At 35.7% G+C, this 27,599-nt stretch overlaps 1 protein-coding gene across 1 annotated transcript; it reads right to left on the bottom strand.

Moving 5' to 3' along the window:
* Positions 1-1,600: 1,600 nt before the first annotated feature.
* Positions 1,601-22,589, bottom strand: LOC114339833 (peroxiredoxin-4). The gene is made up of 5 exons (XM_028290520.2): positions 22,251-22,589; positions 14,033-14,150; positions 12,692-12,931; positions 12,122-12,287; positions 1,601-1,847 (listed from the first exon to the last, which is right to left on the bottom strand). Exons 1-5 carry the CDS (start codon positions 22,405-22,407, stop codon positions 1,800-1,802), a joined length of 729 nt encoding a protein of 242 aa, XP_028146321.1. The 5' UTR covers positions 22,408-22,589; the 3' UTR covers positions 1,601-1,799.
* Between the last annotated feature and the right edge of the window lie 5,010 nt (positions 22,590-27,599).

Raw genomic sequence — 27,599 nt, 5'->3', positions numbered from 1 at the left:
AAATTTACAGTGTTGTTTTACTATGTCATAAAGTTTTTCTGGGTAAAATATGAAGGCCCTAAGTGTAGCATAAATGGTTGAAAAACGTAAAATGCGAATACTTGTTTTTGTATGTTTTTTTTCGCAATTATTGCTATTTTGCAACAAGGGTGACTATTTTTTAAATTTTTAACCAATTCTATATTGTAGTAAACTTAATTACGCAACTTTTATGTCAGTACAACTTTTCTCAGAAATGAACAGTTTTAAAGTTATAATCAAAAAACCAATAAAAAAATCGAATTTTTCCTTCATATTTTGACATTTTGATTATTTAAACAATGTTCCGAACCATTTTGAGTGGGAGGATAACTCAAATATTATTATTTGAGTTCAAGCAATTTCTGCAAAAAAATTTGAGTCACCTTTCAACGTCCATCTCAAAACAGATGCGCCCTGGACTACTATATATACCATTTTAAACAACCGTGGTATTATTAAAAAGTACTTTTTTATACTAGTGCAGTGGTTCCCAACCTTTTATGTCTGGCGACCCACCTTTTGATGTTTTTTCATATTCGCGACCCATTGCTCACCCATGATGATACATATTTACGTTATTCAGCTACTGAAAGAGCCACGCCACGACCCACCTGACATCCACCCGCGACCCACCGGTTGGGAAACGCTGTACTAGTGTAATTTTTGGAATTATAATTTTAACAGTTAATACACCTACTAAAAATTCATATTTTATTCTTTCGAAACATGTTGTGTCATGTATATAACAAAACTGTAAACAAAGCTATAAATAATAAAAACGTTTTTTATAAAAAAAGTTCTTTTTTATAAAAGTGTAATTATTAATAACTATATTTAAGACTAATTTAGGAGCCCTTCACATTTCTGTGATTATTTGTGTGCATCTTTTGAATACCTATTAAAATTATGTAATATGTAAACAGATACAGAGACCACTGTTACTCAGAATTTATAGTTTTGTGTGATTGTTAAACCATTCCAGTGCAACATTTTGTAGCATGGGAAGATGATGGGCTCTATGGTTTGGCGAGGTTCTCCACAGTTGCGTACTTGTATCTGGCTCATTCCCCATTGAATAGCGAGTTGTGGCACAGCCCAAGGAATGGTCAATATGGTTTAGCCTGCTTTTGATTGTGCCATGGACAAGTACACCTCCTACTTCTGCTCTAGCATTTTCTTCTTTATTAATACTGCTATAGATTGGACTATAATACAAAATATCATCAATGTAATGATTATGATTTAGTAGCTCAGTCCTATTGGTTTTGTGTCAATGTTTAGTTGATATTCATCTTCTTCCGATGTTTTGCTGTTTTATTTCTTTTAGTACTCCTCTCGTCGGGCATTCTACATCCTGTGGTAATATTCTTTGTGCTATTTAGTTTTCCTTCATACCTGATATTTAATCATCTTCTTCCTTGAAGAAAATGTGGTTAGCGTGTTAGGTACTAATTGTATATTTCTCAGTCCGTAGAATTGTTTTAGTTTGTAGCCTTCATTTGCTTCTAGATGTCCTAGTTTTGTTTTTACCCAGTTGTTTCTTCTATTAACTTAATATCAATGAGTAAAATAACACTGCTTTAATTTTTTTAAACTTTTTATTTTAAAAAATGTGATGGAATGAACATACCAATAATATCTATATGAATCATAAAACAAAAATTAACAGTCAGTAACACAGGGTAAAGATGTGATGTCAGATGATGGTTCTAAGAAAATTTCAGTCAGTCTAGTTATTTAAGTTTACAGTGATAAAATCATGAATTTGGATTCACTCTTCAGTGTTTTTCGAAGTATTTCTTTTTCTCAACTGGATTGGGGATGATCTAAAAATGAAATCTCAAATTAAAGTTTGTTATATACAGGGTGTCTCCGAAAATAGTGCGTTCCTTAAAGGTATGGGTAGAAGTTACCGTGTAGAGCAAAAATGTCTTATAACATTTTTTTCTAAACTCAACCGTTTGGCAAAAAAAACGAAAATACATTTTGGTATGCAAATTGAAATCTGACAACTATGTATACAAAATCTAAAGATAGACACAGTCACAATTCAAAAATAGTTGCTCCATGGGCCTTTAGTATTTACATTAAACCCTGTCTTCCTCCTCAACAAACAAACAAATTCTTGTTTTGTTTGATTTTCATACATAGGGTGGTATAATTATTTTGCAGGTGTCTACCTGTCTGACCTACATTTGTGTTGTCAATAACCTAAGTCACAAACAGTTCTTGTACAGTGATGTCAGATTAGTTAATTTTATGAAAATAAAAGTTAGATTATATGGAGAACAATGTAATTTTTTTCTTGGAAAAGGTTAACTTTAGAAAAAAATGTTATAGGACTTTTTTGTTCCAAATTGTGTATTATATCCATACCTTAAAGGAACGTACTATTTTCGGATGTATATTATTGTGAAATGCAAACCTATTTTTGTATATGGAACTGATTTATAAGATTAATAATCCAAATTAAGATTTTTTACTGGCTTGGTCCAACCGATTTCAAGTTCAATTCGCCTACTTTTTCTTTTATTGCTTTTGGCCATTTCATTCTTTGTTATATTTTTCTTGACTTCCTTTTATCAACTACAATTGCCAATATTGATCATTGGCTTTGACAGCAGAGACGTTCGCATAATTGCAAATTTATGTTAAAATCAAACATCAGTTTAGTAGAAGGCTTGGAATCACAGGCTCTTAATATTAAAAAAGAAGAGCGGCAGGGATGCCTCTTGTCGTCCATGCTTTTCAACGTTTACTCGGAAAGAATTTTCAAAAAAGCACTTTCTGAAAAACAAGAAGGAATAGTAGTTCGGAACGGTGAAGTTATCAATAATTTGCGATATGCAGACGACACAGTGTATCCCGAAATAACCAAAGTACGTGCCTCCTAGCGGCGGGATACGGGCAACAATACATTGGCTTATAGGGCAGTCCTTACAGTAGGGATCCTGGCCTATACAGAAAAATGCAGGCGGGTGTGGGGTAATACTGCACTTTGGTTGCATTGGTGGTGTATTGGCTAAACGTGCAGGGCAGGGTATGGTGCTGATAGAAAAGGCATTCAGGCATCAAATATCCAAACAAAATCTTTTCAGGCCATAATAATGAAAAGACCTTCTCCAAACGCAATAAAAACTTATACTGAAATGATGGCATCTCCTGAGGTAAAATGTTCCGGAAGTAAAATGAGCCTCCATTCGGATCTCCGGGTGAGGACTATCTCAGGGGGAACACCATTGCAGGTTAGAAAAATCAGGATAGGGTCTTGGAATCTTGGGAGTCTTACAGGTAAGAGTCTGGAGTTAGTGGATGCGCTCAAACGAAGAAGAGTTCAAATTGCTTGTATTCAAGAAACTAGGTGGAATGGACAAAGGGCGAAAGAACTAGGTGATGGATATAAATTGTGGTATGTAGGGAGTAGTAACACTAGAAATGGAGTTGGTATAATTGCTGATAGTGAAATGAAAGATAACGTAGTAGAAGTTGTAAGAACGAGTGATAGAATGATGTCAGTGAAATTTGTAATTGATAAAGAGGTATTGAATGTTGTGTGTGTGTATGCTCCTCAAACAGGTCTGGGTGAGAATGAAAGAAGAGCTTTCTACGACCAATTAGGAGACGTACTGAGTGATATTCCAGCAGAGGAGAAAGTTATAATAGGAGGTGATTTCAATGCACATGTGGGCCAAGCCAAGATAGGATATGAAACAATACATGGGGGATTAAGCTTTGGAACTAGAAATGAAGCTGGAGATGACATGCTAGAATTAGCAACAGCATTGGATATGGCGATTGTTAACACATTCTTTAAAAAGAGAGAAACTCAACTTATTACCTACAAAAGTGGACAACATCAATCCCAAATAGACTACTTCATGATAAGGAAAGAAGACATACGTGAATGCAAGGACTGCAAGGTAATAGTTAGTGAGACAGTAAGCCAACAACATAAGCTGCTTGTTCTGGACATCGAAGTAAAAAGCGAAACTAAACAAAAATATCGGAGAGGACCACAAAAAATCAAGTGGTGGCTGCTGAAAGATGAGAAAGAAGGTCTATTCAGGAGAAGAATAGTAGAAAAAATATGTTGGAACATGAAAGGAAGCCCTAATACAATTTGGAGAAAAATGGCCAGTAGTATTAGAGAGACTGCTATTGAAATACTTGGGAAAACGTCTGGAAAAAAGTTTGAGGATAAAGAGACTTGGTGGTGGTCAAACGAAGTACAAGGAAAAATAAAAGAGAAGAGAAAATTATATAAAAAGTGGCAAGAAACCAGATCCGACACAGTTCTTCAAAACTATATGGTGGCGAAAAAGGAAGCGAAAGTAGCAGTAGCAAAAGCCAAAGCAGAAGCGTATTCAAACCTATACGATCAACTTGATACCAGGGAAGGCGAAACGAAGATATATAAAATCGCCAAACAGAGAGCAAAGAAAACAAAAGATTTTAATCAGATTAGATGTATCCGAGATGAAAATAATAAAATACTAGTTCACGAAAGGGATGTCAAAAAGAGATGGAGAAAGTACTTCGACAGCTTATTAAATGAAGAATTTGACAGACAGCCTGTAGAGTCAACGGAGACAGTAGCAGCAATGGTCACCAAAATAACCAACGAGGAAGTGGCTCAAGCGCTTCAAAAAATAAAGAAAGGAAAAGCGGTAGGACCAGATGATATTCCTGGAGAAGTATGGAGAGCATTGGGAGAGACAGGAACAAGGTGGCTAGCAGGTCTATTTAATAGAATTATGGAAGTCGGACAAATGCCAGACGAATGGAGAAGCAGTATACTGGTACCTGTTTACAAAAACAAGGGAGATATACAACAATGTACAAACTACAGGGCTATAAAACTGCTTAGCCACACCATGAAAATATGGGAAAGAGTAATTGACAGACGGATACGTGAAGAGACCGAAATATCCGAGAATCAATTTGGCTTTATGCAGGGTAGATCAACAACAGATGCAATTTTCATTATAAGGCAGTTGATGGAAAAATACAGGAGTAAAGAAACAAACGCTCATATGGTATTCATTGATCTTGAGAAAGCATATGATAGAGTTCCTCGAGAGATTCTGTGGTGGGCACTCAATAAGAAAGGAGTCCCTGGTGAATATGTAAAGATTGTGAGGGATATGTATGAGGAAGCAACAACTAGTGTTAGGACAGGTGTGGGAGAGACTGATAAATTTCATGTGAAAGTAGGATTGCACCAAGGCTCTGTGCTTAGTCCGTATTTATTCTCATTAGTTATGGACCAGATAACAGCGAAACTACAGGGTAACATTCCATGGTGCTTAATGTATGCTGATGATGTCGTGTTAGTAGGAAATAGTGAAAGAGACTTAGAACAAAAACTGGAACAGTGGAGACAAGCTCTGGAGGAAAAAGGTTTAAAACTTAGTAGGACAAAAACAGAGTATTTGGAATGTTCATTTAAAGATGGAGCTACTACAAATAAAATGGTATCTTTGGATGGTGAAATGATTGTGAAAAGCAATAGTTTTAAGTACCTAGGATCGGTATTACAGAGTAATGGAGAAATAGATGGAGATGCATGCAGTAGAATTAGGGCTGGATGGATGAAGTGGAAAGAAGCGAGTGGTGTGTTGTGTGACAGAAAAATTCCAATGAAGCTGAAGGGAAAATTCTATAAAACAGCCATAAGACCGGCTATGATGTACGGAACTGAATGTTGGGCAGTGAAAAAGAATGAGGAACAACGAATGCATGTGGCGGAAATGAGAATGCTTAGATGGATGAGTGGAGTGACAAAGAAGGATAAAATTAGAAATGAGTATATTAGGGGAAGTCTAGGTGTGGCACCAATTGATGCCAAAATGAGAGAGCATAGGTTAAGATGGTTTGGTCATGTTCAACGTCGAGACGTTAATCACCCAATACGAAGAATAGCTGAAGTGCAGATTCCTGGAAGGAGTAGGAGAGGAAGACCAAAGAAGACCTGGGGGGAGGCGATAAGGCAGGGCTTTTTGTTAAAGGGTATTAACATTGATATGACCCAAGATAGAATTGTGTGGAGAAATGCAATTAGGGAAGCCGACCCCGCATAGGGATAAGGCAAAGAGAATGATGATGATGCAGACGACACAGTACTCCTAGCTTCTACTCGAGAAAATTTGCAACTTGATAGGGTCGTTGAGCAGGTCTGGATCTGAACATACGGAAAACCAAAATACTCATAATAAGTAAACAAAAGAATATAAAACTTGTTACAATGAATTTGTGTCCAGCTCGGAAAATGCTATTGTCAATGAGAGTAATGTGAAAAAATTCTGGTCCTATGTCAATTCACAACGAAAATCTAATGATTTACCATCTGAAATGTTTTACAATGAGGTGAGTTGCCAACTGGGGCCTGATCTTCCAAATCTATTTGCAGATTATTTTAAAACTGTTTACTCAAAAAAAGATTGTCAGGCAGTTGAATCTGTATCCTTGAATGATATCAACATAAATAAACTTCATATCGGTATTTCAACAATTTATGAAGAGATTTGTAATCTAAAAATCAACAAGAGTCCAGGACCAGATGGAATACCCCCCATTATTCTAAAAGCAAGAAGTTTCGTACTTTCTTGTCCTTTCTATATAATACTTAACTCTTCTTTAAAGTCTGGCTATTTCCGTGAGTTTTGGAAGACTAGCTTCTTGACCCCCATATACAAATCAGGGAATAGAGCTGATGTGTGCAATTATACGCCAGTTTGCAATTTAAATGTAATTCCAAAACTATTTGGAAAAATAGTTTTTTTAGCCAGCCTTAACCGGCCGGCCAAGTGGAAGGTAACCACAATAAAAATCCCCTCAAGCTAAGGTGGAACAGCATAAGCCGAAGGTTTGGCGTAGTAGAGGATGCTCCTACGGGACTTAGGGGTTGCTAAGCCGCTATTATGCGAACTCCGGGAAATGGGCGAATCCCTGGTTTTATTAGCCTTCCTGTGTTAATGCGGGGCTCTGGCACAGGTGACCAAAACTTCCCTAGCTACTCGTGGGATAAAACATGGACCAACAAAAACAAAATAAAAAAAAAGAGGCTGGAGTGATCTCGGACTCGGACGAGTCCTCCAGCTCAAGCACTGTCGTGGACACAATAGAACACGACAGTGAAGCATCAGCGGGAACTCAAGGAACCGCTGATACAATCACGACAGGGGCTGAAAGAATGGACCTGTCAGACAAAAAACGTTTGTCTGGGGCTCAGAAGAGGAAACAGACAAAGGAAAGAAAAATGGCAGAAGGGACGTGGGAACAACGACCACGGAAAAGGATGCAGAGGAAAGAGGGCTCTTCTAGACCTGCTATCGGGACAGACAAAGGACCCGATAAAGAAAGTAAGAACAGACCCCGAGAGTACTCTGCTACACCACCCCAGGTCTCCAAAAAGACGAAGCAGGCTCCCAGACCTGCTGACTCTTATACAGAGGCCGCACAAAGACTCAGGATGGCGATCATAGATCGACGACATCCGGAGGTAACACTGGATCAGGCTCAAGCTGACCTGATCCAGAGTAGGATTGCGGATGCAATGGATGAAGCTCCTTCGGGGAGCAGTAATCCACTGCAGTTCGCCAGAACTACCTTTAGCGGAGGCGTCTTATGGATTACCCCCGCTAATGAACACACCAAAAACTGGCTGGTAGGTGCAGTGGAACGGCTGGGCCGTTTGTGGGAGAACGCGGATTTGACGGCTGTCGAATCCAAAGATCTTCCCAAAAGACCCAAAGTTCTTGTGTTTATACCAGGCCAGACACAAGAAGAGGGAGTTATCCGAACACGACTGGGGCAACAGAACCCAGAATTAAGAGTGGGAGGGTGGCTCCTTCTAAACAAAAAAGTAGAGAAGGAAGGAGTACTCCTGGCCTTCTCTATAGACGAAGTGTCCTTCAGGGCCCTCGAGAGGAACCGTTTCCGAGCTTATTACAGACTCGGAATGGTCATCTTTAGAGTCCTTGGAGCAAAAGATGGAGGGGAGAATCAGAATCCTTCAAATTAACTTGCAGCACAGTAAGGCTGCTTCGGCTGCCCTTACGGCTGCAAAAAGGGAATTCGATGTGGCCCTTATTCAGGAACCCTGGGTGAACAGGGGAAATATTATGGGGTTAGGGGGAGTTGGAGGGGAACTCATATATGACAGAACCTCCGAGGTCCCTCGAACCTGCATTATTATCAAAAAGAAATTTAACATACTGCCGTTAACAAATTTTTGTTTCAGAGACTTGACGGCAGTCAAGATAAGGCCGGGGAAGGGAAGGGTGTCAAGAGCGATTACGCTCGCATCGGCGTACCTTCCATATGATGCACCTGGTTCTCCTCCAACTAAGGAAGTGGAGCAGCTGGTAAGAGACTGCAGGGGGTCCAGAACCCAGCTGATCATCGGCTGTGATGCTAATGCACATCATACAACGTGGGGAAGTACGAACACGAATGTAAGAGGTGAATCTATACTCGAATTTGTCATGGAAAACGAGCTGAACATAATAAATTCAGGTAATAAACCGACTTTTGTGACTAGGGCTCGAAAGGAGGTCATAGACATAACGATAGCCACCAACTACGTTAGCAATAAAATTACAAATTGGCGTGTGTCTGATGATGCGAGTTGCTCGGATCACAGACACATACAATTGGAAGTAGGGGAAAAAACATGTACCCTAGAAACCTATCGTAACCCTAGGAAAACTAACTGGGAGGCTTATAAAGCAGACCTGGAATATAGTTTAAAACAGACTAAGGATACGATAAGAAATACAACAGACCTCGAAATGGTTGTGGAGCAGCTGCAAGACACAATCATCTCGGCGTATAATGACAACTGTCCTTCAATCAATAAGGAATCCAACAGGAAAGTGCCCTGGTGGAATGAGGGACTTAAAGAATTAAGAAGGAAAGTTCGTAAAAAATTCAACAACGCAATGAACAAGAATATCAGTTGGGATGAATACAGAAAGGCCCTAACTGAGTACAATAAAACTCTGAGGAAGCAGAAAAGAGAATCATGGAGAAGGTACTGTGAGGATATAGAAAGAACTCCAGAATACGCCAGACTCCATAAGATTCTCTCAAAAGGACCTCAGAGCCCGATATATACTCTCCAAACAGAAAACGGAGAGTACACAGAAACAGGGGAAGGAACTATTAGAGAACTGCTGAAAGTCCACTTCCCCGGTTCCCAAGTTACAGACTTAACTTTGGAGAACTGCCAGAAATCAGAACTAGATACCCCTCTGTGGGCATCCAAGGAGAAATGGCAGGCAGCAAAGAAAGTAGTAACTGGGGAAAAAGTAAAATGGGCACTACACTCATTCGAACCTTATAAATCGCCAGGATTAGATGGGATTTATCCAGTACTGTTGCAGAAGGGATCCGACCTTCTGGCAAATAGAATATGTACAGTGCTTCGGAGCAGTTTGGCTCTAGGATATATTCCAAAGGCATGGAGAATGATCAGAGTAACTTTTATACCAAAACCTGGAAAAACTGGACAGGATGGGGCAAAGTCTCTGAGACCAATAAGTCTTATGTCTTTTCTGCTTAAGACGCTAGAAAAACTGCTAGATAGGCATATACGGGATGGCGTATTGGAAAACAGACCGATACATAAGAACCAGTATGCATATAGAGCAGGAATGTCAACAGAGACAGCATTACATCAGCTTGTAGAAAAAGCTGAATATGCTCTCAAGCACAAAGAGGTACTATTAGCGACCTTTTTGGACATAGAAGGAGCGTTCAATAACATATCCTTAGAAACAATCTCAAGAGCATCGAGGAGAAAAGGGATCGATGAAATTTGTTGCAAGTGGATAGACCACATGCTACAACAGAGACTCGTATATACGTCCATTCTAGGGGAGAGCATTATCGCCCAGGTCCGACGAGGGTGTCCGCAGGGAGGTGTTCTGTCCCCGCTAATATGGAACCTTGTCATGGACGATTTGCTTGAGTCCCTGGAATTGAACGGCCATGAAACCCTGGGCTATGCAGACGACTTGGTAGTCCTTGTTCAGGGAAAATTCCAAAACATAGTAAGGGAACGCATGCAACAGGCCCTTAATATTGTCACCAAATGGACTGAGGAAGAAGGGCTGAGAGTCAGTCCTTCCAAAACAGTCACAATTGCGTTCACCAGAAGAAGGAAGCTGGAGGACTTAGGGCCTCTGATCCTTAATGGTGAACAATTGGAGCTGTCTAAAGAGGTAAAGTATCTAGGGGTTATACTGGACCCAGAACTTACCTGGAACCGACAGCTTGAAAGAGTAATTAAAAGAGCGGAGGCGACATTAATGCTGACCAGACGCACACATGGAAAAACATGGGGACTCTGTCCGAAAATGGCGTACTGGACATATACAACGATAGTGAGACCCATGATAACATATGCATCCTTGGTATGGTGGACAAAGATGCAGCAAAGAACCGCTATAAACAAGATAAGCAGGATACAAAGACTTGCATGCTTGGGAATAACGGGAGCAATAAAAACAACACCGACGGCGGCACTGGAAACCCTGTTAGACCTACCCCCTCTTGATATATTTATCAAAGGGGAAGCGAGGATGGGAGCATACAGGCTGCAAGGAAAACCAAGGGATAAATACGAGAACCTTGGCCATAATCAGATTTGGAACTATGGTGGGGTAAGTATATCTGATACATACACTGACCACATGGTACCAAAATACACATTTAATAGGAACTTCGGAATAGAAATCAATGACCGAAGGGAATGGAACAGCATCAGTAGCAAAATCAGAGGATCGATCTGGTATACAGACGGATCAAAAACCGATGAAGGCACTGGAGCCGGTATTTTTAGTGAAACAGAGAATGTAGGACTCAGTTTCTCACTAGGAACATACACAACTGTGTTTCAAGCGGAAATGTACGCAATTCTGCAGTGTGTCGCAATGAACAACTTGAGGGCCTATGAAAATAGACGGATCAATATACTCACAGACAGCCAAGCATCACTGAAGGCACTAATGAGCCCGAAAGTGACGTCAAGGCTGGTATGGGAATGCCGGCAAGAACTGGAAGAACTGGCCGAAAGAAATAGTGTAACTCTATTCTGGGTGCCAGGACACACCGGGATAGACGGTAATGAGAAAGCAGATGAGCTGGCAAGGAACGGTTCATCAACTTTATATTTTGGCCCAGAACCTGCTCTAGGAGTACCTAAAACAATAATTAGGGGACAAGTCAGGGAATGGGTCAAAAACAAACACAAAGAATACTGGGGGAACGTACCTGGTCAGCGACACGGGAGGCCCTTAATAAGGGAACCCTCAAAACGGAGAGCTGAGGAACTAATAAAATTACATAGGAGTCAGCTCCGCATAATTACAGGTCTTCTCACGGGTCACTGTGCCCTAAAAGGACACCTGAATAGAATTGGGCTGTACGAAGGGAACCTTAACTGCAGACTGTGCAATAGGGGAACTGAAACAGCACATCATGTACTGTACGAGTGTGAGGCTTTGGATCACAAAAGGCAGGCTATTTATGGACAACCAAAATTAAGTCCAGCAGAATATGCCACCCAACCCATGCTAGGGATGTACAATTTGGTACGTGGAACCAAGCTTGTGGATTGGGTGACATAAAAGGTAGGATGGTTGGCACAATAAGCCCATGAGGCTGCAGTGCCATCGGAGACATATGTCAGACGACCTCCAAAAAAAAAAAAAAAAAAAAATTTGGAAAAATAGTAACAAAATATCTTACATCAGTGTTATCATCGACAATAATACCTAGGTTGTTACAAAATATTATGCAAGGGAAAATAGCAGGCAAACGCAGTCCAGGACGAAGAAGAACTTCATGGTTGAAGAACTTGCGAGATTGGTACGATATTCATACAAACATGCTTTTTAGGGTGGCAGTGAATAAAATTAAGGTAGCTATGATGGTAACTAACGTTCTGAAAGGACATGGTACATGAAAAAGAAGAATTGCCAATAAGGTTCTTCTACAGAGCAGTTGAAAGCATCTTAGTTACTTTTCTTCTTTTGTTTATTCTTTATAAAGAAAATAGAACCAAAATATTATTTCCCATATATGCTATACTTACTGTATCTTGTCCTGGTTTCCATCCAGCTGGACATACTTCACCATTTTGATCCGTAAATTGGAAAGCTTGAACCAGCCTAATCGTCTCATCTACACTTCTTCCTACTGGTAGATCATTCATTGTGATTTGACGAACCACTCCCTTGGTATCAATGATGAATAAACCCCTAAAAATGTTTTTATCTACTATCATAAAAATAATAATAATAATGAGAGTTGATTATAAAGTAAAAATAAGCTGTTTTCAAAAATGATAGTTGAGTGTGAATTTATATCAGTGTGATCCCACATAAAAGATATTGTGAGTAAAAAAAAGTACTCTATTGTAGGGTACCAAGATTGTATCTACAAGAGACCAGTTAATAAAAAAAAATTGAAAACTAAAGCAGTGAAAAGCTATCAATGTCTACATGTAGTAGAGTTAATAAAAAAATGATTTTGTGGTAGTACCAAATATGATCAAATGTCCACAGTATTTTACTAATATTTTTTCTTATTAATGTTGTGTTATTAGAGAAAATAGATAAATTAATATTTGCACATTTTGACCTCAGTCCATATATTTTCTCACCTAAGCGTATGCCCCAAATCATCCAAGTATACTCCATAATCCTTTGCTATGTTATGAGTTAAGTCTGAAAGAATTGGGAAATTGACATTTCCTAATCCACCTTCCTTCCTTGGGGTGTTTATCCATGCCAGATGCGTAAAATGTGAGTCCACTGAACAAGCTACAATTTCTGTGTTGATCTTTCTAAATTCTTTTATTCTATCACTGAAGGCTAATATTTCAGTTGGGCAGACGAATGTACTGAAAATAATAATTTTTATGTAAGTATATGAGTCAAGACACATGAATTGGACCAAAACCAATTGAACCAATTATAAATTCATATTTCTAATAATGTTTAAAAAGTAATGATAAAAAAAATTATCTTCTTAAAATAATTTTAAATCCAATATATTTACCTGTACAGGTGGGCTTGCACAGTAATGAGCACAACCTGTATCGGCAAACAGATAGCGAGTACGCTGTTTGAGGGAGCATGGAGAATAATATATTAAAAAACCAGCATTCTTGAAATTCTTTCTCGAAAATGTTGCTAGCTCTTAGACTACCTATTAGATATTGTTGATTAATTAACAAAATAATTTTAACCACTTTGACTGCCATGTGTATACCTGAATATACACAGTGGCTGAGCTCAAACCGCCACGTGTATATTTACATATACAGAGTCAGTAAAGACCATATTATGGCCATGGGTATTCATACACGTGGCATAGAATAAAAAAAATGCTTTTCCAGGCCACCTGTATATTTTTCGTACACTAGTCAGACTACAAAAATATAATTAAATTATTTAAACAATGTATCTAAGGTATATTGATAAACAAACTTAAATAAATTTTCTTATAACAAGTAGTGTGGTGCACAGGACCCTTCTGGTGAATTTGGTGTGGCAGTCAAATGTTAATTATATACATTTAATTTATAATAGCTAAACCAATTACAATTCATAAAAATGTGTTGCATTTGGTTTTAGTCCAATTAATATTGTCTGGGCTTATAATAGACCGTGATAGTGTGACGTCAAAACGTCAAAATTTTTCCAAACACGTTGTGTCTAGGTATACGCTAGCGTGTACGCAAATAGAAAAGTTAGGTAGAATTAAAGGTCATACCAAATATTTTTCTATCAAACAAACACTAAACATATCAAAAAAGCGTGTATCAAAATATACAGTCACTGCCCACGCTAAATAGTCACTAGCTTGATGAAGTTTAACTTTTTTATTTGCGTACATTTTAGCGTGTACCTAGACACAACGTGTTTGGAAACCTTTTTTTGACGTTTTGACGTCATGACTATCGCGGTCCATTTGGCAAAATTAGTGAAAATGTACTTACAAGTCAAGAGGATAGAAGAAGAACACCAAGTATTTCCCCAAGAAATCAGTAGATTTCAGTTGAACAATTTCTCCATTTTTAACTGCTGTAGCTTCCCAATATGGAGCAGGTTTTGAGACTGGAAAAAATGAAACAATCTTATTGACATCGAGAGAGTCAAAATAGGGGCATAAATAACTAGAAAATAGAGACCGACCGAATGTGATTTTTTGGCCGAAGCCGATGCCGCAGTTCGGCCTGTAGGATACCTTCGGCTGAAGCCGAAGCCAAAGTTGACTATAGTCTAGCCGCTGAAAAGATGGACTGATCACGTGAACGGCACGCACTCTTAAACGTTCCTTTCCCGATGTCACCACTGTTCCCACGTTTACACAGCTAAACACAACCGAATTTTAAGCACTGCCTAGCGAAATTCACCATCGGAAGTGCGAAACACAAACAGTGACAGTGTAAACAGTTCTTAGAAGGTCTGGCTTCGAACGACCGGTCGGTGCTTGCACGCGACCTTGGATTCCATCTTTTAAGCGACTCCAGTATAAATATTTGCATTCATAGTACGGATAGTCGATGTTTTGCCATTACTATTTAGGTAGTCAAAACACCAGTAATTTTGAGTTTTAACAAATACAATAAAATTATTATAGTTTTTCAGAATTTTACTACCTGAGAAATATTCAAATGAAGATCTTTGTGACATCTTGGCCTATTGTTAAAATTTATATCCTACCTACTACCTGAAAGTTTGTAAAACGTTTTAGTTTTATTAGGGTATAAAATAGGGTGTAAATATTATTCAAATTATCAAAGGCTCGCCGAAGCATATTGTTTAGAGATTATTTATATACAGTGCGTCCATAATAACGCATAAATTCGTTATTTCGTAATCCGGTGACTTTAAGGAAAAATCCCGAAACAGGTCGATTTTTATTTTTAAATTACGATTTTTTGGAATATATATCATCCTAGTGACGTCATCCGCCTGGGAGTGATGACGCAATCGATGATTTTTTTAATGAGAATAGGGGTCATGTGATAGCTCATTTGAAAGGGTATTCAATTCTCTATTCACTAATGTAAACAAGAACATAATTATTTCTACAGGGTGTTCAAAAAAACATTTTTTTAATTAAAATAATTGAGACAAAAAGAAGAATGTATGTAATTTATTTAATTCACAATGCGTTTTACTACTATCAGAAAACAGAAAAAAAAATTATTTGTCAAATAAACATTGATTTTCGCTTAAACCAAATGTTCAAACTGACAAGAGGCAGGTGGGTGGCAGCTTTAGCATTGAATTTAAGCGAAAAACAATATTTATTTGTCAAATAAACATTTTTTCCTGTTTTCTGACAACATTAAAACGTATATTGAATTAGATAAATTACATACATTCTTCTTTTTGTCTCAATTATTTTAATTAAAAAAATGTTTTTTTGAACACCTTGTATAAATAATTAAATTAATGTTTATATTAGGGAATAGAGAATTGAATACCCTTTCAAATGAGCTATCACATGACCCCTATTGTCATTAAAAAAAATTATCGATTACGTCATCACGCCTAGATGGATGACGTCACTAGTATGATATATATGCCAAAAAATCAGAAATTAAAAATAAAAATCAATCTATTTCGGGATTTTTTCTTAAAGTTGCCGGTTTACGAAATAATGAATATATGCGTTACTTTATGGACGCACTGTAGTATAGTATACTCAGAGCATTTTATTATTCCACCTTCGGCAAAACCTTCGGCTTCGTTTTGGCGGAAGCCGAATTTTGGCCGAAGGTTTAAATATTGGCCGAAGGTGATGCCGATTAATTGGTCGGTCTCTACTAGAAAGTGAATCATTCCAGTTGTCAGTGACTAGAAATATGTTGTGTAATACAAAATATCGGAAAGATATATTTTTGTTGCATAAAAGTAAAATAAAATCTCCCAATGAAAATATGTTGTTCTTCTTCTAGTGTGCGGCTCCACTAATGAAGGTTGGCTATAACCACTGCAAATTTTTCTCTATCTTCTGCTTTTCTTAAAAACGTCTGTGTGTTTATCACAGTCCAGTCACAAATGTTTTTCAGCCAGGAGATTTGTCGTTTACCAGGACCCCTTTTTCCTTTGATTGTACCCTTCATAATCAGCTGTAATAACTTGTAATTATCATTTCTAAGTATATGCCCCAAATATGCTGTCTTTCTCCTTTTAATGGTGGTCAAAAGTTCTCTGTCTCTTTCCATTCTGTGTAACACCATTTCATTCATAATATGATCAGTCTATGGTATTTTCAAAATTCTAAAAAGCCACATCTCAAAAACTTATAGCTTTCTCATTAAGTAAACATTAACAGTCCAAACTTCAGCACCATAAAGAAGAATAGAGTAGATACAGCATTTTAAGATCCGATATTGGATTTGCAGATTGAGTCTTTGGTTACTCAGAAAGTTCCCCATCTTCAAAAAGGCTGCTCTTGACTGTTCTATTCTTGATCGAATTTCTGATTTTGGATTTGGATCTTTCGTAATCCAGACACATAAGTATTTCATTTTGTCCACTTGTTCAATATCAAATCAACATCATAATTAAGTTTGACAGTTATAGAAGAGCAGTTTGGGTTTCTTAGCAAAAATCTACAGAATTAAATTTAATTACTTTTGCTAACTATCTGTCGGACGTCTTGGATGGGGGCGGGGAGGTTCACGCGATCTACACAGACTTTTCCAAGGCATTCGACAGGGTAAACCACAAAATCTTGCTCAACAAACTAGAAACTGCTGGTATTCTATTCTATTCTATTCAGGGAACATTATTGGAATGGCTAGCCAGTTATCTAACTGAAAGATGTCAAACTGTAAAGGTAAATAATTACATGTCTAAAAATTAGTCCTTGCGGTACTCGGGATTAGTCCAGATGGGACCCTTATTATTTGTATTATTTGTCAATGATATTTCGGACTGTTTTAGATTTGCTGAATTCTTGTGTTTTGCAGATGACCTGAAATGCTACCTCAAAATATCCTCCCCAGAGGACTGTCTTAAACTTCAATCAGATCTGGCCAGACTGGATGGGTGGTGTGAGAGTAATGCCATGGATCTAAACATCACTAAGTGCAACTCCGTAACTTTTACCAAAAAACTTAATAAAATTAATTTTGAATATACAGTCGAACCCGCTTATTAGAATACCTGTTAAAGGAATATCCCGGTTTAAGGAATAGAAATTTGATGTCCAGAAACGTTTTTACTAGCCACTAATGATCGGTTATTAGAATATCCCGGTTATAGAAATAATTTTGCTTGGCACCAAGGCTATTCCAATAAGCAGGTTTGACTGTAGTATTAAAGGAACACCATTGTCCCAAGTCTCATCTATTAGGGACCTTTGAGTCACAATGGACTCCACACTCTCTTTTGTCAATCAAATTGACATCATAGTTTCTAGAGCACTTAGGATGCTTGGATTCGTTAAGAGAAGCACATATGACTTTAGGAGTATTAATGCTATTAGAGTGCTGTACTGTAGTCTTGTCAGGTCTTTATTGGAATATTGTTCTTCAGTTTGGAGCCCCCATTATACTTCACACATTCACAGAATTAAACAGGTGCAGAGAAAATTCCTTAGGTACCTAGCATATAAATCCAATATACCTCGTGTAAATGAATTTTCATATGATTTTGCATTATTACAAGATACATTTTCTCTGCCTACTTTGAAAGTGAGGAGGGATCAGGCAGATCTCAAAATATTTTTTAAACTCATTAATAGCATGATTGACTGTCCTTCATGGATTTCCACATTGTTGTTTTCAGTTCCATTAAGAAACACCAGATCAGTTAACGTATTTCATCAGCCATTTACAAGAACCAATGTTGACCTTAATTCTTATATACCTAGAGTGTCACGAATGGCTAACTGTTATGCTGACAGTTTGGATTTTTTTAATGAAAGCTATAGTAAATTTGTGAGCCTGTTAAAACAATTTGTGATATAAATTTTTCAATGTTATATATTGTGATATATTGTAATAACATGTAAGTTTGTACCTGCCAGTTTTATATATCAATGTTGTATTGTTTTATTATTTTAACTTTAACTTTATTTTCTAAGCATTTTTAGGCTGTTTTTATATTAAGATTTTATTATTTGACTAATTCTATTGAGGTTTTTAAACTGTAAATTATTGTACCAAAAGTGGGCAAGACCCGTTAATAAATAAATAAATAAAAATAAAAAATATCTTAATTTTTTTATCTGCATCCTTGTTATGACTTTACCCCTCTTACTGATAACCATGGTTTTTGAAGTTATACTTCTTTACGCGCGATATGAGGGTGAATTTTTATATGTTAAAACCTACGATCCCGGCGCATGCGCATTATAACTTTGTTCTGATTGGATGTTCAAATGACATGTCAAAAATTATTCAATATGTCGGTGTGGCAAAGCTGTGGTTTGAGTATTTATGGTTGTTGCGTTTTGAAATTTGTGTGAAAAGAAACAACAAACAAAAGTTAGTTAATAGTTATACTGCCTTTTTAAATAGTTTTCATATATATTTTTGGACTTTTGGACTATTTTGGACAAGGACTCATTCTAATTTGGTAAGTAGTTTTTATTATAATCATATTGTAATTATACATTTGGATTAGGTTGGAATAAATTTATTTTCTCAAGAATGGGGATTTTAGAGAGCAATCCGAAATTAGATCCGATTTTTATTTTTAAATATGATTTTTTGGCGTAGATTATTTATCTAGTAGGTATGTAATGCTTTGATTTACATGCTTAATTTGATTACCAACAAAAGTTCTACCAATCTTCATCTAAAATATATTGTTTTCTTACTGTTTTGTTATATTTTAATATTTTCTTCCACAAAAATCAAACTACATAATTTGATTTAAATTCAGAATAATTGTCAAACAGTAAAACGTTCAGTTGACCTATTTTTCCACATGACAAATAATGAGTAATTGGATGAGTGAGTCTAGGCTTCGATTACGAATCAAACCGTCCCTAAATTCGCGGGTTCGAATCCCGATGCAAGTTTTTATTTTTTTATGCATTTTATGATTGTAAGTATATTTATTATATAATTTTTTTTTTCAGAAAATGCGTATTTAAAATTTTTGCCAACAATTATTATTATCGTTCAGAAATCATTTTTTCTTTGTGGCATTTTTCAATGTGTTTGTGTGCATTTTATTCTTTTATTTTTCTAAATTTTTGGTATTGTCTTAATAAAAATTTTTGGAAAGTAGTAAGTATTAAAATTAGTTTAATACTTAAATAAAATATAAATAAACTGTTTAAAGTACATTATATCAATTTCGTTAAAATCACATAATATGTAATAGAAGTATAACTTCTTACGTGTGTACAAAGTACACACATTCTTTTTGTTTTCTTTATGTTTCTGCAGGTCTTTCTCACTTCCAGCAATAATGACTGTAGCGTTGGCAATTGTTGTAAATGATATTTATATTTTCACCATTTATATGATCCCTTCTGTACAGTTTTCAAGTGCTTGTGTAAATATACTAAATAGTCAAAGTATATACTCCTCAAGCCTCAAAGTATTTACTAAATAGTAATGGTAAAAGTATACAGCCATATGTACAGAAAGTACATATCATTTTTGTTGAATCCTTTTTGCTTTAGACATTCCATGAGAATGTGATGTTTAACTTTGTTGAAACTCACTGGAGGGTCCGCAGACGTTCGGGTACAATTAGAGTCTCTTTGCAAAGTAACAAGACACTTACTCAACATACGCACTACACATGACACTAATACCCATGTTGTAACTGGCTGAATGACATAAAGTCTATGCCATTAAAAAAACAATGTCGAAAGCTTTTTCATAGTCGATAAAGGCAAAGAAAAGAAAAATATGTCTTATGTCTTAATCCAGAACTCGTCTACCTGTCGGTGTGAGCAAGGGCGCCCATATAAAAAATTTTAGGGGGGGGCCAAACGTGAAGATGTTGCACATTACATTTTGTATATTTCGGATGACAATATATACAGTAGACTCTCTCTATAACGAACACAGATATAACGAGGTTTCGCTTATAACGAGGTACATTAGGTGTCCCATGAAATTCCTATTGAACTATAACGCTCTATAACGAGGTATATTTGGTTATAACGAGGAAAATTTAAATCGAAGAATACTTGTCTTTACCTGTTTTTAGCGTTGTAATGGTCATAAATAAATAAATGCTCCAACTACCTGTACATAGAAATGCCCAACATCTGTCTTATTATCGAGGCCAGTGCTATAATAAACTCGGCCACCTGTAATAAACATCTGCCTGTTTATAGACCGATATTGAATACTATAGGAAATTTACAATTTATGGCGGCGAAGTCTCATTGTTCACTGTTCAGGTTGACCATCGACACATAATAAACTACGTAAGAGGCATCAAAAGGTTTCAATATTATTATTGTTTGATATAACGCGATCCGCTTATAACGAGATAATTAATTCACCATTTCAGTTCTCGTTATAGAGGGAGTCTACTGTAGTTTAAACCACCTAGAAAACCTAGTTTGAACCCTGTTGTGAGGAATTATTCATATATTTAAACACTAGACCAAGTTTTTAAATGGAAATGTCATGGGTACTACAAAAGTTGAGCCTCTCTTTAAAACCCGTTTGAAAAGAATACAATGCTTGCAAAGCCTTCCCTTCAACTTTGGCGAGCAGACTAACCAAGAGTATGTGTCGAACCAAGTTTTTACTGTAAAATCTTAAAAAGGAGCCCCCTTTATTTTTGCAGATATAGAATCCTTATGAAAAATAAGGCACACATATTCCAAACATTTTTAGAATTGTTGATAGATGGCGCAAATAAATCGCATTTTCCGAATATAGCGCCATCCGTCAACAATTCTAAAAAAGTTCGAATAAATGTTACTTATTTTTTGAGGAGGAAACTCAATCTGCAAGAAAAAACGGGGGTTCCTATTTAAGATTTTAAAGTTAACTCTCACCCCACCTCCAGAGTGTGGAATGAAAAATCCTGTTTGGTGTCATTCTATAGATTTTTGAAAAATATTAAACACGTGTTTTTTAGTTTTATCTGGAAGTACATATATTTCTCGAGATATTAGACCGTTTCTATAATTTTGCTGTGGTATCACGATATACCGTTTTTTCCGATTATAGCGCTATCTACCTATCCACAATTCGCAAAATAGCTCGAATAAAATTTGCTTATTTTTACAAGGAAAATCCAAATCTGCAACAAAAATTAGGGGTTCCATTTAAGATTTTAAAGTTACCCCCCGCTCCACACCCAGGGGTTGTAGTGGTGGACTTGTTTAGTGTCATCGCATAGATTTTTGAAAATTATTGAACACATATTTTTCAGTTTTTCGATCCGATGTTCATTTCGCGAATTATTCGGCCTTTCCGCTACTTTTGGGACACCCTGTATATAACACTCATTCATCATGAAAGATCACCTGTTTTTCATTTAAATAAAATTGTTCTGTTCATCATAATGCACACTTTAAAAATAATCTACTTACTAAAAAAATACTTTTGCTAACTAAAATTTGACTATGTTCAATAAATTTTAAAAAGTATTTTTCAGTATGAATTTTTTCAAAATATAAAATATAATTACTTTATACCAGTTGTTAAAGACAAATGGCTCATTAGTGATTATCGATCAGAGATCGGAATTCTTGCTGATATGGTTTTTTTGCAGTATAAAAATGATTCATTTAATTTGTAATTTTGGGTGTCGATTACAGTGTATATGTTTCCCAAGCCTCTAATCTCTGTCGATGTTTTCGTTAGTAGCATACCGTGATTGTGGGAAATGTGTATTATGCACATTCCATACAGACCACTGTCGCAGACACAAACATTTTCTGTTAAACTATTAATAACTACCCAATATGTGAATTTTTTTTATTAATAAATATGTTGTTTCCAATTTATCTCTCAAAATTATCCAATAATGTTTTGACAAAAATGCGTTTATGTAATATAAATTTAATTTTTTTCTTTCCCGAAAAGCTAGGGGGGGGCCACGCCCCCCCCCTGCCCGTGTGTATGGGCGCCTATGGGTGTGAGTGAAAAATATGCTATGTATTATGTATTACAAAAAATGGGAAAGATAGTTTTTGTTGCAAAAAGTAAAAGGAAATCTTTGTTATCACCCAGTGAACCCAAGTAAAATACTACTGCTACTTACTAACTGCTTTTGAGTATTGTAAATTGTGAACAGCCTGTTTTTCAGATGCTGGATAAACACTTCCTCCTGCAAAAGTCTGGCAAGATTCATCAGCAACTACATTAGTTATAGCTAAAACAGTACTAATACTAAAGATAATCAACTTGAATGAAGTCATAGTTGGAGCTTATACTAATTAAAACATATATTATGCAAATTATATGATAAAACACGTTCACTATTTTTTGAAAACACTTCAATTTCCAACCAACCGGTGCAGTCGACGTAACTTCTTTTTATCGGAAAAAATATCAAAAACATATACGTCAACAAAATTTCAAGGTTATATTTTGTTTACTACCTGTAAACAAAAGTTCACAAGTTCACAGAACACGAAGTTGCAACTGAACTATTTTTCAGTGGCTGATTACTTATCTACTCATGGCCAACTCAGTGGCGGTGCTAATTTTGTTTAAACGACAATAAACTTGTATTCGCTCTGAGCGTTAACAAAGTGTCAAAGGAAAATCGACCGACCTGCTCATGGTGGCGGTTTTTTGAAATTTTATAAGGACGTTTTGTGTATGTTTAAATGAGACATTTAAAAAAATGTCGTGTCACGCTAGTGATATTATGTATTAATATAAACAGAAAATAAAAACGCACTATAAATTCTTCACTTTCCAATATTGATTATCAGTTTGATTTTGTATGCATAACCTCACTATCGCAGTTTATGTCAATAAATATTTATTAACGAAAAAGACAATATTTTGTTGCACTATAAATTACAGTATAAATTAATAACTAATGAATTCTAACAATTGTATTCGGTTATTATCACTACAAAATAAAATATTCAAGTTTAACAAAATAATCCCATAAGACTCAATGTTAAAACGTCCTTACAAAATCTGACAGCGTATCACGTGACTGTACGTAGAGGGGAGACGCACGGAGCCAATAATAAAGGTGTCCAGAAAGTCTCTCGACAAACGAAGACCGGAGATTGCCGACTTAAAGCAAGAGTAACTTTTAGTACTAGAATACCTCATAATTTAATAATACATTATCAAAAATACTTGATGGAATCGATTTATCTCTGGAAGATCGTACTTCTGTTTTTCTCAATATAAGCGTTCTGGAGCTATTTTAAAAGAACTAATTAAAACACGCCATCTTTAAAGAGCTCCAGCTCCCTTAGGAAACATTTTCGGACTAGATGAATTGGGTTAAATTATCTTCATAATATCTAAGGAATCTCCTGTTTTCGTTTGTCGAGAGAGTTTTTGGACACCCTGTGTACTAAGGATTTCCACAGTTTTCACTGTATTCCTTCACTCAACCGTTCTCTCCAGTTCGTTCTGTCTTACCAGTCTCCTTCCTGCAGATTTCTGCTTTCCACCCACATAACGTTCGTATCATGTTCTAAGCATATACTACCAACATTCGTCGGAGTATATTCTGTTTAGTATATGCGTAGTACAAGCATAGCATGTACCTTAAAAAACATTCTACATTTCATGTTCTTTGCATATACTTTAAAGTATATTCTCGTACCGAATATACTAAGTACATTCGTGTACGTAGTATCTCGGAATATTCGTAAAAGTTTATTCTTAGAATATACCTTTATCGAATATTCTTAGCACATACTTATAAGTACATTCTTAACACATACTTATAAGTAGATACTATTCTTAGAATATACCTTTATCGAATATTCTTAGCACATACTTATAAGTACATTCTTAACACATACTTATAAGTAGATACTTTTAAAATATCTTAAAAATAATATATGTATGTATAATATAGGAAGTATGAATAATATTAGCCTTATCAACTTCGTTATCACAGTCTGTTTCGGTTCCTCAAATTGATAAGACGTGCGATACTTAAAATCTAATTAAAGAAATCGGTGTTTTCACCTCGTAATTAAAAAACTAGTTATTCATATTAAAGTACACATATCGATATTAAAAAAGTGAAATCTAAGTGGTTTTTAAATCATGAGCGTTAATAGCGGGGGTGGACAACCCCCCGATAAAGATGAGTTAGAGTGTGCAATGGATGTGTCCCGTCCGGATCATCCAGCTTCGCCAGTGCCGGATCTTCCAGCTTCTCCAGTGGAGGAATTTAGAGGATTCCAAAATCCCAATTCACAGATAAGTACTGTTAATGATTCTGATAATGTTTCCGGGAAAAATGTAGACGTAAATACGGTCATTAAAAATATTAATCAATATTCTTCTAAAGATAATGCTCCATTTTTTGTTTATGTTCAAAGTAAAACAGGGAGAATAGGGAATCTCCATAGGGTAGCTACCTCTAGACTGATTATTAATTCTGTTCCAGAAATTAAACAGGACATAGCTAACATATCAATAATAGGAGCTAATAAAATAAAGGTCGAATTAACTTCTTATACAAGCGCAAATAAATTATTAACAGCACAGACCTTAAAAGATAAATACGATACATACATCCCAATGTTTTTTACACATGTAAGGGGGGTCGTAAGACAAATAGACTTAGAATTATCGGAACAGGAATTAAAAGAAATTATTAAACCGAAATTGGGCAACAATTTTGAAGTAAGTCACGTAAAAAGAATTTCACGTAAAAATGACCAAAATGAAATTGTTCCAACAACTACTATTATAGTTACATTTAGAGGTCAACTTTTACCCACAAAGGTAATAATAGAAAAAATGGTGTATGATGTCGAAAAATACGTGCCAAGAATAATTCAGTGCCTGAATTGTTTAAGATTTGGGCACGTCAGTCTGCAATGTAGATCAAAAGAACGTTGTAAAAACTGTGGAGAAGATCATAAGGCAGAAAGCTGCCAAAAAAATGAACCAATATGCATTTATTGTAAAGAAAAGCATTGCGCTACTGATAAAAAAAATTGTTCAGAATTTATTAGACAGAAGAATATAAAAAGAACTATGGTATATGAAAACCTATCATACGCCGAGGCGTCTTCTAAGCATGAAACAAGTTTTTCAAGTGTAGCAAAAAATAACACAAATTCTAACCGTTATACTGTTACTTTAAAAAGAAGGAGGTTAGCTATGTCCCCAGAGATCGATGAAACATTCGAAAAACGTAAAGAAATAATTTCAAATCCAAAAACTTTAACAGAACCTGTTTTCAATAAGTTTAAAAATATACCAAATTATAATAATGGTTGTGATGACTCTAACACGGTAAATAAACAGATAAAAACTTGCGAATCATTATTAAACCTTATCAAAGATATTTTAACTTTTTCAAATGTAGAAATTAAAAATAGTACACTTATTGAAAACATAAAAGACAGTATAACGCAAATTTTATCTGACTATGAGTAACTTAAATATACTGCAATGGAATGCTAGATCAATTTTGTGTAATAAAGGTCACTTTGAAAAATACATTTTCGACAATAAAATTAATGTAGTTTTGCTTTCGGAAACTTGGTTAAAGAAATCTTCACATTTTTTTGTTAATAATTTTAATATATTTAGACAGGACCGTAATGACAATTTTGGAGGAGTTGCAATCTTATTAAGAAAATACTTTACCTTTTTTCCTAAGCCAAAATTTACTCCGATAAAGGATGTCGAATGTGTGTCGGTATCAGTTTCAATAAATAAAAATATAAAAATCCATCTATACTCTATATATGCCAAACCAAAACTAAACATTAGAGAAACAGATTGGGTTACCTTTTTTGATAGCTTAGAAAAGCCATTTTTGGTAGGAGGAGATTTCAATTGTCATCATACTGCATGGGGAAATAGTTATTCAGACATAGCGGGTTCAAGTCTTCTCGGTGCTATAGAGGAGTGTAACTTAAATTATTTAAATACAGGAAGCGAAACATTAATACCTAGATTTGGAAGTAATAACAAATCTGCTATAGATATTACAATATGCTCTAGAGATATAACTTTAAATTGTGATTGGAAAACTGATATTACACCATTAGGTACTTCCAATCATTTTCCTGTTCTAATTGAAACACATTTTAATACTACTAAATTATCCTTTAAGTGTAAAAACCAAGTTAATTTAAATAAAGCTGACTGGTCTTTTTTCTCTCAGATAGTAGATGAACAATTAGATGGAAGTAATAACGAAAGGTCATATAAAAGTTTTATAGAGTCAATAAATCATGCTACAAAACTAGCAATCCCACAGAAGAGAACAGAGATCAAATCAGAATTTAGCAAAGTTTGGTGGAATCAGAGATGTGCAAATGCTATTAAATGTCAACAAGAAGCTTTTTTGCTTTATAAAAGGCAGTCAAATTTAACTAACTATTTAAAATATAAAAATTCAGTAGCAGTCGCCAAAAAAATAATATTACAAAGCAAAAAAGATTCTTGGCAAGATTTTTGCAAACAACTTAACAGAAACACACCAATAAAAGATATATGGAAGTATATAAAGAAAATAAAAAATACATTTAATCCCCCAAGAAATAGGATCCAAATAGGTGAGTGGGTAGAAACATTCTTTAATAAAATTGCTCCAAGTTGGGTGGAAACAAATATTCGGCCGACTATTTCACTGAGCACGGATGATATAGATAGTGAATTTTCAAGTATGGAAATAAAACAAAGCCTTAAAACAAACAATAACACAGCACCTGGAGTTGATAACATTTATTATAAAATGCTCGCTAGTTTGTCAGAATCAAGTATTGAAATTTTTCGCAACATAATTAACTCAATATGGAATCGGGCAGAATTTCCAACAAGCTGGAAGGAATATAAAGCAATCCCAATTCTGAAACCAAATAGAGATGCGGAAGATCCAGAGTCATATAGAGCAATTTCTCTAGCTTCTTGTGTATTAAAAACTGTAGAAAGAATGATCAAAGTCAGACTAGTTCATTGGCTCGAAAATAATAAAAAATTACCTAAATTACAGTTTGGCTTCAGAAGAGGATGCTCAACTATTGAAAATATCGGCAACCTAGTAAGTGATATAAATATCGCCTTTACTAATAACAACTCCGTTCCAGCAATTTTCGTAGACATAGAATCAGCATATGATAACGTCATATTAGACATTCTCTATGAAAAAATGGAAAAAATGGGAATCTCCCAATCTTTGACCTCACGTATAAGATTACTATATTCCGATAGGTCAGTGTCAATAAATATAAATGATGAAACATTGGGACCTAAAACGACCAATATTGGGTTACCACAAGGAAGTATACTAAGCCCTGTACTATACTTAATATATACAGCAGATCTGGAAAGTAAAATTAAATGTAGTGAGACCGTTTCTATACTACAATTTGCCGATGACATTTGTATATATTCCCCATGCCAGTATATTGAAGAAGGGTGCAAAAAATTAAATATA

The sequence above is a fragment of the Diabrotica virgifera genome, chromosome 5 (assembly GCF_917563875.1).
Source record: "Diabrotica virgifera virgifera chromosome 5, PGI_DIABVI_V3a".
NCBI classification, from domain to species: Eukaryota; Metazoa; Arthropoda; class Insecta; order Coleoptera; family Chrysomelidae; genus Diabrotica; species Diabrotica virgifera.
This window is presented reverse-complemented; position numbering and strand designations above follow the sequence as displayed.